This window comes from Lathamus discolor, chromosome 5, assembly GCF_037157495.1.
Source record: "Lathamus discolor isolate bLatDis1 chromosome 5, bLatDis1.hap1, whole genome shotgun sequence".
Lineage (NCBI taxonomy): Eukaryota > Metazoa > Chordata > Aves > Psittaciformes > Psittacidae > Lathamus > Lathamus discolor.
Window position 1 is genome coordinate 108,625,382 of NC_088888.1, and position 17,305 is coordinate 108,642,686.

At 50.4% G+C, this 17,305-nt stretch overlaps 2 protein-coding genes across 2 annotated transcripts; both read left to right on the top strand.

Moving 5' to 3' along the window:
* The first annotated feature begins 274 nt into the window (after positions 1 to 274).
* LOC136014470 (gallinacin-4-like) lies at positions 275 to 3,826 on the top strand. The gene is made up of 3 exons (XM_065679221.1): positions 275 to 488; positions 1,236 to 1,322; positions 3,696 to 3,826. Exons 2-3 carry the CDS (start codon positions 1,265 to 1,267, stop codon positions 3,824 to 3,826), a joined length of 189 nt encoding a protein of 62 aa, XP_065535293.1. The 5' UTR covers positions 275 to 488; positions 1,236 to 1,264.
* Positions 3,827 to 10,841: 7,015 nt separating this feature from the next.
* LOC136015964 (antimicrobial peptide THP1-like) lies at positions 10,842 to 13,809 on the top strand. The gene is made up of 4 exons (XM_065682614.1): positions 10,842 to 10,945; positions 11,984 to 12,071; positions 12,754 to 12,862; positions 13,680 to 13,809. The coding sequence occupies exons 2-4, from the start codon at positions 12,014 to 12,016 to the stop codon at positions 13,807 to 13,809; spliced, it is 297 nt and encodes a 98-aa protein (XP_065538686.1). The 5' UTR covers positions 10,842 to 10,945; positions 11,984 to 12,013.
* Positions 13,810 to 17,305: the final 3,496 nt, after the last annotated feature.

Consider the following 17,305-nt stretch of genomic DNA (forward strand, 5'->3'; position numbering starts at 1 on the left):
AGCCCCATTTAACCTGGGCTTGAACAATGCCAGGGACGGGGCAGCCACAGCTTCTCCGGGCAACCTGTGGCAGGGCCTCAGCACCGTCACAGGGAAGAACTTCTGCCTAAGAGCTCATCTCAATATGCTCTATGTGGCACAGAAACCTTGAGGGAGCTGCTGTGGCCAAGCCTGTTGCACAAATGGAGGTGGACCAAGGCAGTTTGTGTGCAGCTCCACACGTTTCTCGAGGCGATGCTGCAATGTTTTGAAAGCAATACCTTGGTTCCTCACAGCAAGACAGTAACAGAGAGGTTTCATTGGACCTCTGTGATGCTCCCCAAAGCTGCGGGGATTGTCTGATTGGCCACCAGAAGGCTCTGAAGATCAAGCATCCTTCACCATCCTGCAGAAACAGCATAAAGCCAAGTTCTGCTCCTTCATCTTAATGCATCTCTGTGGCTGACACTGATCCAAGGACTGTTCTACCTAGAGCTTCCTCTGACCTGGTAACAACCGAAATCTTTTCATTATTGAGCCTTTCTTAAAAGTTCTCTCCTTCTTAAATGGGCTGGAGACTTTATATCTTTCGTGTATAGTCATGCTTCACTGTTATAGCCTTAACTGTGCAGTGACTCTGGTCTATCAAGAGTCAGTTCTAGAGAATTCAAAGATCAGTAATGGAGAAGGGTTTCTGCTGGCTGCAGGAGAAGAGCTGAGAGGAAATACACAAACTCAGAAATTTATCCTGGAAATCATGTAATTCTTGAGGTGAAGGAAAAGCAACAGCCTCTAAGCAAGAATGGCACTTAATTGCGAAGGAACTTCTCTTGCTTTTTTAGTAGAAAAGCTTCAGAACACACATCATGTTGTTTTGTATAAATGTAGCAGTAATTGTGTCAATTTTTCTTTCGCTATTAACAGCTTTAACTTCTATAAGGCAAATAAAACTTATTATTACACAATAAACCACATTGCCAAGTATCAAGCAATCAGGGATAAATACCGGGTTAATTAATACGTTAATTAAAAGGGCATTTAAAATTGTATTTCTCTATAAGGAAGTTTCTTCCTGTGCCATTCCTATGTATGCTCCAGGGAACCCTTGGAACAATAGACATTATTACGAAGAAAGTATGTAATACCACTTCTAGATAACGTTTGATCTTGAAGAACATTTCTGTACGCCACTTCTCAACCCTCTGATTGTGCAGGGACAGCCCTCTTTCTAACGTCTTGGTCTCCTTTGTCTGTAGTTACAGAAGCTCCCAGTCCACCCTCTGCCATGAAAATCCTTTCCTTTCTCTTTGCTCTCCTCTTGGTGGTGTTTTACGGAGCTGCAGGTAAGGTTTAAATGAAGATGAGGGGCTATATAGAAGGAGACACTGGTGTCTTATAAAGCTCTGGAAGTGGCCAAGCTGCCTTCTGCAGAGAATCATCACATATATCATCAAAACTTGTTGGCCTATAGGGATGCTGGGGAGGGACTCTTCATCAGGGACTGTAGTGACAGGACAAGGGGTAATGGGTTAAAACTTAAACAGGGGAAGTTTAGATTGGATATAAGGAGGAAATTCTTTCCTGTTAGGGTGGTGAGGCACTGGAATGGGTTGCCCAGGGAGGTTGTGAATGCTCCATCCCTGGCGGTGTTCAAGGCCAGGTTGGATGAAGCCTTGTGTAGGATGGTTTAGTGTGAGGTGTCCCTGCCCATGGCAAGGGGTTGGAACTAGATGATCTTGAGGTCCTTTCCAACCCTAACTCTTCTATGATTCTTCTATGATGGATGAAATTAGCAGGCAAACACTTCAACCAGTGTTTCACCCAACTTCAATTCAGTGCCTTTGCTACATCTCTGAAAATCCAGCCTCAGTTGAAAGCACTAGGGATACCCCTAAAATTGCCATTCAGCACCAGTATTTTCCCCATTGAAGCTTGCAGACTCTTACACTTGGTGTCTGGTCACCTTACAACAAACACTTATGGTCAGCTATTCTTAGGCCACACAGAAAAAGAGTAGCTCTCATGCTCTCCAAACAGGCTTTGCTTCAGAACCCTGCACTTGGGGTGAGCAAGCAGAAGATCATGAGTTAAGATTGAAATGCTACTTGTGGATTCCTCTTGGTGGAGAAACCCTTGCAACGGTAACTGGTGGTGTAAGGCTGTGCCTGTTGGGGAGATGCTGAGGAGTCTGGAACCCAAACCCCTCCTTATTGTCCAGAAAAACGGGCCTGTTTTTAAACACCATCCCTAAAATGGGACATTTGCAGTGCAGGGCACTGCATGCACAGCCAAGTGGAGGATTGGGGTTGATGTCTGTGGGAAGAGTATTGAAAGTGCCCTCTGGGGGACTAAGGATGGTAAGATACTGTGACGAACCGCAGACCAGAACGTGGGAGAAGTGTCATATATGCTTGCCTGGTCTTATTGTTACCTGGGCTTCTGCTTATGGCAGTTCTCATAGGCAGGACACTGGGCAAAGTGTTCCCTTGGCCTGTTTTATGTCCTTATTTCACCTACAGACACACACAGGGAACATTTGGGCTGTTTCAGAAGGACCTACCTTCTGAGTATACTACAGCAAGAAATATATCTCTTAGAAAGTGTTTCTGAGAGCTGAGAGTGCTCTTCAGTGCCCCACAGACAGACAGTTTGGGACCAGAAGAGTTTCATTCACCCTTCCCAGTACTCCTTTATTCCTGCCTGGAATTTCCTGGGTACTGCTGTGTGTGTATGCACCACACCGCTCACGTGCTGTGAATCTAACACACCAGGAGTGCACGTGTACATATATAATATTCAGGGTCTGTTTGCAGGAACAAGCTCTCCACTTACTGGATGTGCTGGACTTACTGGGGTTGGATGGATGAGCTGTGAAACTGGAATTAATTGATTCATGTGCAGGCAATCAGGTGCATCCAGAACTCATCAGCACGCCAGGCTGCATCTTTATGAATCAACCAAACAGGCAACATGCTGCCTAATTAGAAGGCTGCTCCCTCGGGTAATTTTCACTGCTGACAACTAGCACTTTCATGGATAAAACCTGTTCTGGGAATAGCACAGGCTCGTGGCCATTCCCAAAAGGCACTTTGAATGCGGATATCCTATTTTAATGGGGGAATTAAAAGAGGGTGAAAATTTAGCCATGTAGATCAGAGCTGCTCAGCCTCATGCCAAGAGGACAATGCCTGTCATGTTGTCTTTAGTGACATGGAAGTGGTTGTTCTACATGCACAGTTGAACTTATCCATGTACTGGTGCCATCTATACGGACTGCCAGACACCAGGACCTGGTTTTGGGATATGGGTGAAATTTATAAGGAGGCAAATAGGCCGAATCTATGGAAATCCAGATGCACAGAAATCCTCATCTTTCTGCCCTAGAAGTGACAGCCTCTCAGCTGAGCTTGTGCATCTCTCCTTAACTGTGACCTGTAAGACTTTAAGAGCTGGTTAAGTGTCTACTTACTGTTTTCTATCAGGTTTCTGGTGTCTGTCCCTAAAATCTGAGTTCCTAAGGGATTCCTAGGCTTGGAGACACAATTCTTATATCTCAAGAAGGAATTATAGCATTTGCTTGGTTTTCAACCCTCCTCCTCTGAGGGCTGCATTAGGACTGCCATGCCTTTGGGCACCATTTTGCCATGGTGTCTAGCTCATGGGAATTAGCAAAATGCAAAACCCCAACAGAAACAACTGTGTCCTGCTTCTTACAGGCTTCGCAAAACCTATGGGACCTTTTATGCGATGTGGATATCGTGGGACCTTCTGCTACCCTGGGATATGCCCTCGGGGCAACATTTACCTGGGAGTATGTCGGTTGGGGCATTCTTGCTGTAGATGGTGAGTTTAGGATTTAACTGGGGCAAAGATCACCCTCCACATTTTCACTTAATTCTTATTAATGTGGCATGATTTTCCCCATTGACGTAAGCCTGAAACCCCTGAAATATTCTTTCCTTTGTGTAGGTTGTAGTGTGGCGACTTGCAGAGTATCTCCAGTGATATGAGGATGATCACATTTTACACCGTTGGACTCAGGGAGCCATTGTACTGGCCATTATTCATCATATTCTTTCAATAAAGCAAGAACTGGGGAGGCTGTGTGGGTGCCGTGTGTGGTGGTGTCATTCATTTCTCTAGAAGTGTTATTTTCCTTTGGCAATTTGAACAAGAATTCTGAAATCAGGTGGAGCTTGGAGTCCCCTGCCGTGACCAAAGCTGGGGTTAGTGACCATTTCTATATGGAACATGTAAGTCTTCTCCAGTGTGGTGCTTCATAGCACTTCTGTTCTGAAAACTGGGTTCCCACCTCCTGCTTTCAGACCTGGTAACAGCATCCTGTCTCATTGTAGGAGCTAAGAAGGACACACCGAGCAGGACAAAAGGAAGCAGGTGACTCCATTTTCAAATTTGAAGCCTGGTTTTACCTTTGGTTATTCTGCCTGTCATAAATTTGGAATACATCTGCAAAATGTATATCTGTTGCAGTAGCAAATGAGGAGGTCACACTTAGACCTAAGACATGCCTTGAGGCAATTAGACAACATGTACGAAAGGAAAACATTCCTGCTACTTCAATCCCTCCTCTTGCAAGAGGTTTCTCCTGTCCTGTCCTGAACCCCAATAGGAAACTCAGAAGGGGACAGTTGTTCAGTGAGCTCCTGTCTCTGGAGCTGCTCTTGCATGGTCAGGAACATCCCTCTGCAGACAAATCAGCCTTCATGGCTGTGGTCAGTAAATAGTTTTATGCCCTGAGACTATCTGTAAGGGCAGAGCTCATGCATGTACAGTCAAACCCAGCCTCCAAAGCCGGGCAACCTCAGCCTGTTCCATGTGTTCACACTGTCTCCCGAGTCATAGAATCACAGAATGGTTTGGGTTGGAAGGGACCCTAAAGCTCATCCAGTTCCAACCCCCTGCCATGGCCAGGGATGACTCTCAGTAGATCAGGTTACTCCAAGCCCAGTCCAGCCTGGCGTTGAGCGCTGCCAGGGAATCCATCCCTGGAAGTCCTGCACAGATATTGCCGGGGATGGAGCCCAGGCCAACGAGCACTGTGCCACAATAACCTTTCTGACACATCAGTCTGGATGTAGCCACCCTTTCCCTTTAGGGCACATTGTTGTGGGTAAAGGGAAAACCTGTATCTCTCGACAACAGTGGGAGCTGACCTCAGCTTTCACATGTCCTATGTGAAGGGTAGCACTCATGAATGCTCAGCGAAGGTAGGAGCAGTAATGGTTGGCTTGTAAGAGAAACAACCAACCCACGTGCTACATGCAAACAGCTGACTTGAAGCCTCAAGTCTGCCATTAGTTGCAGAGCACCTGGCCTCCCTTCAAAGCAGATGTTTATTCAAATGAGCCTGCCACCATTGAAACCACAGCCTTGAGAAGGGCAGGAAACTGGGCCAACGGCCACCTTGCAGGGATTCCCCTGGACGGAGACGTGAGGAAGTTGCCAAGTGGAACCAAACCAGCATTTTACAGTTGATGTCCTAAGAAGTTTTGCACAACCCATGGTAGGTGAGTGTTTCTTTCACAAACTGGAATGGCACAAGATGTTTTGCTCAAGGTCTGGGGACTTTGCAGAGAGCATTCAGCCCTTGTTATTTCAGATTCAGCTCTGGACGTGACCCAGTGTCGGTAGCCAGCATCATGCTGTATCATCACGCTGTTCACTCACCGCCACAAATAGCTGCCCTTGCATTTATCACAGGGGGAATGGCTTCAAGAGCCAGCTCACAGTAAAACACAGTCTGACACCTCATTACTCAGATCCATGCTGCACATCTCCTGCTTCTTACCCCAATTCCATCTCCCCAGCACTCTGTGTATGCTTGAATTCATCTCACAGCTCTCACCAGGAGGTAGAGAGGCTGGAATGGGAAATACCGGACAGATAGCATCAGAAGTGGTGGAGTGGGACTGCCCATGCCATGGCCAGATGCAAGGGTATGCAGCAGCTAAATCTCACTTCAGATGCACATCAGGCCCTGGGTGAAAATGGCTGGTCATGCAGAATCACAGTGTGTGCCCCTAGGACTCTGCTGCGCTCCCCAGCAGTATTCCCCAAGGTCACTCTTTTAGCACAGTCCCTGCCTCTCTGCACAGGTCTGATAGAGGACACTGTTTCATCACACAGAGGCATGAAGAATAGATCTGCCTGCCCCAGTTCCCCCAGCAGTCCTCTTTGCACATGAAGCTTCACTGGAGGAGACAGATGCTCCCAGCACCTCACTGGGGGCACAGCAGTGCGCACAGCACTGCCTGGGTCTCTCGTTTCCATGGTACTTTTGTTCAGGCATGGCTGCTTGGTGTGGCCAGGCAGAAAAAGGGAAAAAGCTTTGGCCCGTTTCATATCTGCTGAGCTGTCATGGCATTAAGAGCCACAGGAGGTGATGGGCTGGGAGCAGCGCATCTGGTGGTCAGGCTCCTTATGGAGCTTCGTTAAGGTAGCAATTAACTACATCTCTGTGCTGTTGCTCTTTAACACATAAAATATCTCAGGTTTGGGGTGATGGATAAGAAGCTGTCCTGAGTGCCCTAACCACTGTGGCAGAGTAGCACTGGCTGCCAAGTGATCCCCATGGAGACAGACCTGCACATACTTTGTACAATTTCCCTCACTGGGTAGAAAAATCAAAGCAGGAAAGAGCAGTGAAATACGAGAAAGCATATGAAATACGGCAGGGGGGTTGGAACTTGACGATCTTAAGGTCCTTCCCAACTGTAACTATTCCATGATTCTGTGCTGAGGTGTTGGGATAAAAGGTATATTCATGTATAATTCAGCAAATATGCATTATGCATGGTATGCTTTTAACACATATACACATATACATGCATGCTTGATAAGTGTGCCGCAAGGCTGAAAAAGTGTGTGAAGATGGCACCAGCAATACGTGAAGAATCAAAAAAGGGTTACAAACAGCAAACGCTAAACACAACAGAGTCACAGTTAAAGGCTGTCATTCATGGGGTTGCCAGTTGGACGGAGATGTCATCCCATGTGGCATCCTCCCAGTTATTTTCAAGTGAAGCATTGAGGGTACGCTTCACTCGGGGGGAGGAATACAGAGCTCCTTTGTGTTGCGAAAGCAGATTGCCTGCCAAGGTCTAACGAACAGGGATGCAGTGTGTCCTAAGACGTGTCCAGCAAACCACAGCGCTGGACGGCCCTTACGCAAGGTGGGATGACACAAGAGCCCGGGCTGGAGGCCTGGGAATCCTTCTCAGAGGCGTCAGTAGAAGAAGCTGATGCTTCTTTTTCTCTGGCAGGGGGAGAAACAGGAAAAGGAGCTTTTGGGCTGGACGTTTTGAGGTGTCAGCCATCCCAAGGGACATCCCAAGGAGAGGCTACCACCATTCTGCTGCTGGGATCCAAGAGCCTGTGGGAAGCTCCTACTCCTGGGCTGCCAAGCACATCCTCCTGGTCACATCTGCTCCTGGATGGGCTGTCCCCTCTCCTCAGTCCTGTTCTTGTTCTACACGACACACAGACAAGGACCCTACTGATCACCTCTGCCTCCTTTCTCTTCTCCCACAGCTGTGAACCTGCCAGCAGCTCCCAGCCATGCGGATCCTGCCTCTCCTCTGTGCTCTTCTCCTCCTGATGCTCCAGGGAGCAGCAGGTAAGAAATGTGTTGGGGGATGTGGAGGGCTTGTCCTTTGACAGTGTTTTGTAGGGAAGATTTTCCAGCCGAGTCATGTGTGATGTCTCCTGGTTGCTGTGGTATCATCTCTGGGGTCTCTCACATCCCATTCCTTTAAGGAGAGTCTCCTACTGCAGGTTCTGTAGCTGAGACGGGAGCTGGGACCTTGTAACAAAGCTCTTGTGCTGCACAGACAAGGATTTCCTGCCTTCCTCATGCCTCCTGGCCCTTGCCTTTCTGAGTCAGCAGCCCTGGGCAAAGCAGCTGTGATGGAGAGGAGGAGGAAGGAGGAAGGAGGAAGGCAGATCCTGCTCCCACCCTTGGAGTCCTCCCTTGCCAGGAGGGATGCAGCAAACATGTTGGAAAGCCTCTCCTGGGGGCCGCTGAGGGATGGTAGAGAGTATTGCCCATCCAAGTGCCATAAACATCACCTTGATTTCTGCTGCAGATGCATTTGTGGCAGGAGACAGCTTGGGCACGCAGGGACCAGGGGCTGTGCTCAGCATCTCAACCAGGCCGTGCTGAAGGTCTCTTTCTACCCTCTGCAGGGAAGACCCTGTCTTGGGGATCACCCCAGGACTGCGAGCGCCGTGGGGGCTTCTGCTCTCATGGGTCGTGCCCTCCCGGGATCGGTCGTGTTGGCCTCTGCTCTGAGCACGAGTTCTGCTGTCGGAGGTAGGTTCAGAGCTGCCCATTGCGGTTAGAGGTGAGGCTGCTGGGGTAGAGGGGCAGAATATTCAGCCCAAGGCATGGACTACATCCTGGAGCCCTCACTGGGGGCAGGCACTGCCAGATCTTTCTTCCTGCAGCCGATGGTATCCTTGATGTGCCCCCGACTTCCCGATGCTGATACCCAAGCAACAGTCTGAGACTAGCCCGTGTCCTTGGAGTGTGTTCGGGGCGATGCAGTGTGGAGGCACCGAACACCACTGGGAGCAGCAGCAACCCTGGATAGATGGACCATGGTCCTGTGGGAATTCCCTTACCCGATGTCCCAAATACAAGGTGGTGGTTGGCATTCCCACTGTGAGATGTGTGTGTGTATCTGTCCTCAGGGAACAATGTGCAGGCATGCATCTCTTTTCTCTGTGTGCAGGGAAGGGCAGAGAAGGTGGGGTGAATTCCTGATAGGCAGGAACACACACACACACAACCCACCCTCATCTACCCTTTCTTCAAGCTGGCCCAAGCCACAGCAGCATGGAAACAACTGGGACTCCAGCACCAGCCTTCTCTGTCAGCAAGGGCATCACTACATCTCACATCCCAGGTCAGGGATGGAGGGTTGGTGTGACCCCCCTGTCTTCGGTGGTTATGGTGCATGCCGGTTATCCACTGGGTCCCAGTCTGGGGCAGGAGTCCATATGGGGCTGTTTCACAGGACATGTTGCTCTGGTGGCCTTGGGTTCATCCCCAGCTGTGGGACCTGAGTGTATGGTACTGTGGGGTCTTGTGGGGTCCAGGGGTAGCAGAAGATGTGGGAGAAATCATTCTGCCCCTAAGGATACAGAGACTGATGTCGGTCACTTGGGAGCTTGGGATCGTGGTCGGGGTCAGTGCTGCAGGGGTAGGTTCAAGTCTTGTGGCTGGGGGTTCAGGAGCCCAGGTGGGTCAACATTGTGGGTGACTCTTGGGGCAGATCCATCTGCCCCCAAGCAGGGAGCAAGGCAGGCTGGAGGGTACTGGGAGCAGTCTGGGGCATTGGCTGTCTTTGTGGGGATGGGCCAAGGCCAGGCCAGGATGCCAGCTGTGGGTTAAAGTCCAGGGCTGGATCAGCAGGGCCATGCTACAGCCCTGGTGGTGTCCAGAAGAAGATCCCCAGCTCAAAGGAGCTCACCTGGGCAGGGGGTGACCCCAGCCATGGCCTCCCTGCAGTGTGGGCTAGAAGCCCTCTCCAAACCACAGCCAGCAGCCTGTACTGGCGCTGGACTGGTCCTTGGTACCAAGCCTCCAGGAGTGAGGATGCTCCCAGGACCCTTACACCACAGACACCAACAAGGACACCCAAACCTACTGCTATGGGTTGCTGCTCAGGGGAGAGCTCCATCACGTATGTCTCCCTTAGATGACACCAGACCATCTGGTATGATACACCATTCGTCTCATGATGTATCCTGCCTCAAGACCCTTTGTTCTCTCTAGATTCCAGCTCCCAGAGCTTTGGTCTATCTGGGCAGCGGACCAGGACTCTTGGTACTCTCTCCCATACCCAGTACTCTGGTTTGAAGTCTGCTAGTGGACTGCACAACCATGCAGACACACTATAGACAGATTGCTTGTATAAAAGAATAGTTAGAAATAAAGTTTACTGGGAATATAGGACAGATTATGGTGATCAGATGCAGGGCATAACCAGAGAAGCATAGTGAGCAGCAGCCCGCTTACATGAGCTTAGCCTCTTTCATCACTTGCTTCTCAGTTTCTCATGACCTGTTCCTCGATGGCCCACCTTGATCTTTACCTTTCACATAATTCCTATAAATCCCAAAACTCTTGAAGAAGCCCACATTTCCAAGGCCTGATATTAAGTCCTATTCACCTTCAATAATCTCCCTTAGCTTGCAAACCTTTACACAGAGACTTCTTTCTTTCGAACCACATTTGTGGGTTGTGTACCAGGAACGATAGTCTTAGGAGCAGTGAATTGAGACAGAATTAGGTGAGCTGTGTTCTCACTTGATCACCTTCCTCTACCCAGTCTTTGTTTGTATGAGTAACCATGAGAAAGGTGGCCTTATATTTGCCACTTCTTGGCATGTTAAATAAAAATCATCTTGACAAGGGTGAAGCTGTTCATGTAATATTAAAAGAGGAGAAAATTTAAACACACTTAGCACGATCCTGCCTGTCACACACTATCTGTGTATTAAGTAGACTGAGACAAAAGAGAGAGATATAATTTATCCTTTTACAGACTGGTTGCTACTGGTGTGTACACCAACCAGCCTGCTTTGTCCATCCAGGCAGTCCATGCCCACCCCGTGCGCCCGCTGTGCCGCAGGGTGTCACAAGATGCGTTGCATGAGGATAACGGTGAAGGCTGCAATAGCCCCAGGAGGCACCTCAGGCTCTCCGACTGCAGCAGGGAGGGACGAGGTGCAGCCCCATCTCCCGTAAGAAGATGGGTCACTTTGGGATTGGCCGAGGGGAGATGTGTCAGCGAGAATACGTGCAAGTCCCACCTGCCAGTAGTGGTATAAGCCCAGGGTGTTTGGCCAAAGTGGCATTCCCTGATCCCAGGGGCATTGGGACACGAGTCATTCCTGTTGGGTTTGTTGGTGCTTGAACACCAAGACCTTCATCAGGTAGGTAAGTGTGGGGTCTCTTCCTGGGCACCTCTCTCTTTCTATTGCACCTCTCCTGTCGGCTTCTGAAGCTTTCTAAATGACACTGCCTGAAGTATCCATGAATATCATGAGGCCATCTGAGCTTTCCAAGAAGGAGCACTAATTGTATGAGTGAGTGTCTCGGCTCACAGATGTCTAAAAGCAAAACTGGGTTCCTTGACTTCAGCTAGGACTGGAAATGTGTCTTGAGGCTTGAAGGTCCCTGAGACCTGGGGCACACGGGGACTGTCCTGGGCAAAGTAGGGAGATGCAATTCATACAGCAGTACAGAGATTTTCCACCCTTTCAGGCTTACATTAACTTGGAATGTGGATTTTTATTGCTCATTCTGTTCAGCAGGAGCCTCCCTCACCAAGTGCTGGGCATCTCTACATACAAACATTCACCTCAGCTCCTGAATGTGGGTCAGTTCTTGACCCCCAGTTTGACTGTTGGCATTGCCATTGAGCGTTGTCAGGAGCACCTCCTGATAGTCAAACCATCTCTTTTTTGGCCCTTTGGTAAGGAGAGGCAGAAGCATGAGGGTAAATACACTAGCAATGCATTTGGTCTGGTAACTACGTTTGAAAGTCTGTCCTGGCTCACCTGTGGCTCTGTCTCTCCACAAACATATTTAGCTATCCTCAAGAGATGAGTGTTGGATGTATATGACTTGAGGGAGTACAGCTTCCAAAGGGAAATATTCTGCATTTTCCACATCTTTAAATATTGTTTTCCTTACAAGTGCAAAGGTCAGGCATTGCTTCTCCCATGTGTCCTTTAAGAAAATACAGAGAGAAAAGTGAGCAATAAGGTGATGGAACAGCACCGGCTGGATTGCCCAGCAGGCCAGTGCTTCCCCAGCTGCTGTCAGCAGAGCCAAAAGGCGCGTATCTGAAAGGCATCCTTCAGAACAGGCCACAGTAAACGTCACCCTCTGTTACCCGGGACAGCCCCTCTGCAAGGTGGGACCTTGCTGTGCGCTGTCATCCCCAGGAGCTTTGGTGTCTCCCCTCCGCAGCCCTGTGAAGACTCGGGACAGGCGTCAGCCATGAAGATCCTGTACCTGCTCTTTCCCCTCTTGCTCCTGTCGGTCCAGGGTGCTGCAGGTGAGAGGGGATGAGGGGAGTTGGGGTGGGCTGTGATTCCCCATCAGTGGGGTCCTCCATGTCCTGGGAAGTGACCACCTCTGTCAGAGACCAGGGGGAGAATGGTTCTGTGCTTGCCTTTTGGAGCTCCTATGTGAAAAGCCGTGCAATGGCGTAGATCTGGGTGCATTTACAGCGGTCAGCATTTGCACTGGGCGTGGAAGACTCCAGCCCAGAGGAAGGGCTTGTCTGCTTCTGATCCTGAGTGTCCCAAAGCCTTGTGGCCACCATCCATGGCCCCTGCAAGGGCCGGGCAAGGGTTTTCCATCGCAGGTCACTCAGAGGCAAGGCACAGCCGGGACAGGGATGTGGGATGCAAGGAGCACCCGGCTTGCCAGCTCTCCTGGTCCGGGTAGTGGTGGACATGCAGGGGGCTCACGTGCAGTGGGGGAGCCAGCACGGCTCTTCCTCAGCCTCACGCTGGTGCTGCTCAGTGCCTGCTCTCATGTGCACCCGCACTGGTGTGAAAGAGCCCTTGTGGGTGAGACAGCTGAGTATTGACGCTGGGGCTATGGTGATGCTGAATTAGGGACTGTATATTGCCCTGAAATGCATGGGGAGTGTCAGCCCTTCTGCCAACACACACCGCTCTCCCACTTTGTCACTTTAATGGTTTCATATGTATCATTCCCTATGGAAACAGGAAGCCGGATGAGGTGCAGAGAGAAAAGGGGATACTGCGCTTTTGGACGCTGCCGTTACCCTGCAGTAACTATTGGATTATGCTCAAGATCTGAAGTATGCTGCAAAAGGTGTGGTGTAGATCCCTGGTTGTGGAAAGGGTTTTCTCCTATGTCCACAGAAATATCTGTCAAAGATTTCTTTCTAGCCTATCTATGGCATAACGTGTGCTTTATACATTTATACATATATGTATACATATACACTTTTATGCTTTGAGGAGGAGGCCCAAAAATGAAGGGAACAGCCCTGGTGGGGTTGGACCTGCCCTGAGTGGTGTAGAAGGAGCCAAGGTCACCCAGCACCTTCCCACTCGCCTTCAGCACCATGAGACTCATTTGGGCTTTGCAGAATGCTCTCCCAGGCCAGCAGAGAGTGAAGCATTCACTGTCCTCAAACATCATGATCCTGGGTTTGCTGCATCTGAATAGGGCTGGAGTTAGGGCTGCCTACACTAAGATAAAATGGGCCCAAACTCTGTGGCAAGGACTGAACCTTGCCTCTGTTGGGTCTGATCCTCCCGCACCATAGACTTGCTTGTCTTGGCAGGAAAGGCGGAAGACAGAAGCAAATTACAGTGGGTGACGTTCCTGTGTGCTTTCTTTGTAGTGTCTGGGGCTGAGCCCCTGAAGCCCATGAGCAGGACGTCCCCCTCGCTTCTGGCCCCTGGCACCATCTCCTGACGTCCTCTCCGCTCCCCAGCCCTGCCATCCCCAGGGGCTGTGCCAGCAGCAGTGGAAGCGCTGCTGCTGCTGGGTGCCCGTGTGCTGGGGACATCCCGACACGGAGCCGACACCGCTGGGGCAGAGGCTGCTTTTCCCGGCTTGAATAAAGACGAGCAGTTTGGCATTGCAGCGGGTGGGACGCGTGCCTGTTCTTGCGGCGCAGGGTGCGCTGCGCTGGCTCGCTACGGGGCGGTGTCATGGTTGAAGACCAGCCAGTAACGCAGAACCACGCAGCTGCTTGCTCCCAGAGGGATGGGGAGGAGAGTCGAAAGGATGTAAATCCCATGGGTTGAGATAAGAACAGTCCCGTAACTAACTCAGGTATAACACAAACCACTGCAGCTACCACCAATAATAACAATGACAAGGGAAATAACAAGGGGAAAAATATAAAACTAAAAGGGGAAAAGAGAACAATAGACACAAGCGATGCACAAAACAATTGCTCACCACCTGCTGACCCAGCAGTAATCTGGGCCTTCCAGGTGATTCCCCCCAGTTTCTATGTTGGGCGTGACATGCCGTGGTATGGAATACCTCTTCGGCTAGTTCGGGTCAAGTGTGCTCTCTCTGCTTCCTCTCGGCTTCCCATGCCCTTCCTCACTGGCAGAGCATGGAAGACTGAAAAGCCCTTGATCAGGGCAAGTATTACTGAGCAACAACTAAAACATCAGTTTGTTAGCAGCACTATTTCCTGGTCTAAAGTCAAAAGCACAGCACTGCACCAGCTACCAAGAAGGGGGAAAATAACTGTTAGGGCTGAAACCAGGACATGTGGTGCTGGGCTGGAGCAGGGTGAAGCTCCTGGGGGTGCTGGGGCTGTCCTTGAGGATGCTCTTGCCTGGCAGTGACATGGGGATCCTCTTGGCCTGGCAGTCCTGCGGGCAGGGTGGTTTCTGTGGATGTGATAAAGCTGCTGTGCAGATGCTCCCTCCTGGGAGCGGAGCCCTGTTGTGGCTCTGCTGGTCATGGGGGTCCCTTGTCCCTGTCAGCCACAGCTTCATGTGCAGGCCTGTGCTGGGTGTATGTCCCTTGGTGCTCATGGCCAGGGTTGCCCACTTAACCTGTCCTGAGGCCCTGCTGCTTCTCCTTGTCCTTGCTCTGTGCTGTCTGGGAGCTGTGCTGCTCTGTACCCCATTCCACCAAGCAGGAGGAGGAATACATATAGGAGCAACTAGTGATTCTGGCTGCTTCAGTGAAGGCTTTCCTTTCTAAGATGACAAAGCCTTTGCTGTTATTGCTTTCCTGAACTGAGAGTTCAGTGGGGGATGCTCAGATCACCGCTGCCTGCTGCAGCCTTTCCTTCACCTGTGTTCACCTCTCATTGAGCATGCAGCAGGCACCACCTTGTCCTTCATCTCTGCAGTGCAAATCCCCAGTGGATCATTGGCCCAAACCATCCTGAACCAGACTGATGGTGATGTGAGCAGCCACAGCTCATGAGTGTCACCTCCTGAGGCAGAGAGGAGAGGAAGGGACATGGCAGGAAAAAGAGAAGGAACGTCTTTTATCTAGAATACAGGAACTTTGATCTTCTTTGTCATGTGCTGGATGACTGATTTGGTGGTAGTGAGTTGAGAGATGGGCATCATTCATCACCTGACACAGGTGTGTTCTTGCAGCAGTTAATGCGTTATTTCTGAACCCAGAAAACTCCTTGAACTCAAATGAGAGGTAAAGCTTTCCTCACAGTGTGTGAATGTGAGCGGGTTTCCAATATCCAGCATGATCATGCACTTGTCAAGCTCTCAGATCATTCATATAATCAATGAAATGAGGGGACTGAAGAACAAAACATTTTCCTCATTACTGCTGTACCCTACAGCAATCAGTCTGCACTGTCCATCCAGGCAGTCCATGCCCACCCCGTGTGCCCGCTGTGCCGCAGGGTGTCACAAGATGCGTTTCATGAGGATAACGGTGAAGGCTGCAACAGCCCCAGGAGGCACCTCAGCCTCTCCCATTGCAGCAGGGAGGGACGAGGTGCAGCCCCATCTCCCATAAGAAGATGGGTCACTTTGGGATTGGCCGAGGGGAGATGTGTCAGCAGGAATATGTGCACGTCCCGCCTACCAGTAGTGGTATAAGCCCAGGGTGTTTGACCAAAGTGGCATTCCTTGAACCCAAGGGCACTGGGACACGAGTCATTCCTGTTGGCTTTGTTGGTGCTTGAACACCAAGACATTCATCAGGTAGGTAAGTGTGGGGTCTCTTCCTGGGCACCTCTCTCATTAGCTCCTGAAACTTTCTAAATGACACCGTTGTCTGTATCCATGTGTATCCTGAGGCCATCTGAGCCTTCCAAGAAAGATCACTAATTCTCTGTAAGAGTCAATGGTTATCAGAGTATCTTTAAATATTGTTTTCCTTACAAGTGCAAAGGTCAGGCATTGCTTCTCCCATGTGTCCTTTAAGAAAATACAGAGAGAAAAGTGAGCAATAAGGTGATGGAACAGCACCGGCTGGATTGCCCAGCAGGCCAGTGCTTCCCCAGCTGCTGTCAGCAGAGCCAAAAGGCGCGTATCTGAAAGGCATCCTTCAGAACAGGCCACAGTAAACGTCACCCTCTGTTACCCGGGACAGCCCCTCTGCAAGGTGGGACCTTGCTGTGCGCTGTCATCCCCAGGAGCTTTGGTGTCTCCCCTCCGCAGCCCTGTGAAGACTCGGGACAGGCGTCAGCCATGAAGATCCTGTACCTGCTCTTTCCCCTCTTGCTCCTGTCGGTCCAGGGTGCTGCAGGTGAGAGGGGATGAGGGGAGTTGGGGTGGGCTGTGATTCCCCATCAGTGGGGTCCTCCATGTCCTGGGAAGTGACCACCTCTGTCAGAGACCAGGGGGAGAATGGTTCTGTGCTTGCCTTTTGGAGCTCCTATGTGAAAAGCCGTGCAATGGCGTAGATCTGGGTGCATTTACAGCGGTCAGCATTTGCACTGGGCGTGGAAGACTCCAGCCCAGAGGAAGGGCTTGTCTGCTTCTGATCCTGAGTGTCCCAAAGCCTTGTGGCCACCATCCATGGCCCCTGCAAGGGCCGGGCAAGGGTTTTCCATCGCAGGTCACTCAGAGGCAAGGCACAGCCGGGACAGGGATGTGGGATGCAAGGAGCACCCGGCTTGCCAGCTCTCCTGGTCCGGGTAGTGGTGGACATGCAGGGGGCTCACGTGCAGTGGGGGAGCCAGCACGGCTCTTCCTCAGCCTCACGCTGGTGCTGCTCAGTGCCTGCTCTCATGTGCACCCGCACTGGTGTGAAAGAGCCCTTGTGGGTGAGACAGCTGAGTATTGACGCTGGGGCTATGGTGATGCTGAATTAGGGACTGTATATTGCCCTGAAATGCATGGGGAGTGTCAGCCCTTCTGCCAACACACACCGCTCTCCCAGATTATTGTTCTGACTATTTCTCTGTGCATGATTTTCTATAGCACTGGGAAAAAAAGAGAAGTGCATACGAAAAAAGGGATTCTGCGTTTTGGGGGCCTGCCGTTTCCCCTATAAATATGTCGGAAATTGTTCATTAATCAGTCACTGCTGCAAATTGTAAGTCCTGGAAACTGTTTGCTCTATTTGTTCTATCATTATTGTCTTCCAAGCCAGCTCCTGGTTCACATGTTAGTATATTCATGCTCAGAGGCAAAAAACAGGGAAACAAGGGAAAATTCCTCATGGATTTGAACATACCTGCTGGGGGACTGAAGGTGTCCAAGGCCAGCTGGTGCCTCCTCTTCTTCAGCCCCACAGTTCTTGCTCACTGTCAATGTAGAAAGCTCAGCTGTGTTGTCCAAACAAGAAGGCTGT

Excerpts from the sequence above, each read along its gene's own strand:
- LOC136014470 (XM_065679221.1), top strand. The coding sequence starts at position 1,265 with ATGAAAATCCTTTCCTTTCTCTTTGCTCTCCTCTTGGTGGTGTTTTAC. Across the intron at positions 1,323-3,695 it reads GGTGTTTTACGGAGCTGCAG|GCTTCGCAAAACCTATGGGA; the intron begins GTAAGGTTTAAA and ends TGCTTCTTACAG.
- LOC136015964 (XM_065682614.1), top strand. The coding sequence starts at position 12,014 with ATGAAGATCCTGTACCTGCTCTTTCCCCTCTTGCTCCTGTCGGTCCAG. Across the intron at positions 12,072-12,753 it reads GTCGGTCCAGGGTGCTGCAG|GAAGCCGGATGAGGTGCAGA; the intron begins GTGAGAGGGGAT and ends CTATGGAAACAG. Across the intron at positions 12,863-13,679 it reads TCTGAAGTATGCTGCAAAAG|GGTGCGCTGCGCTGGCTCGC; the intron begins GTGTGGTGTAGA and ends CTTGCGGCGCAG.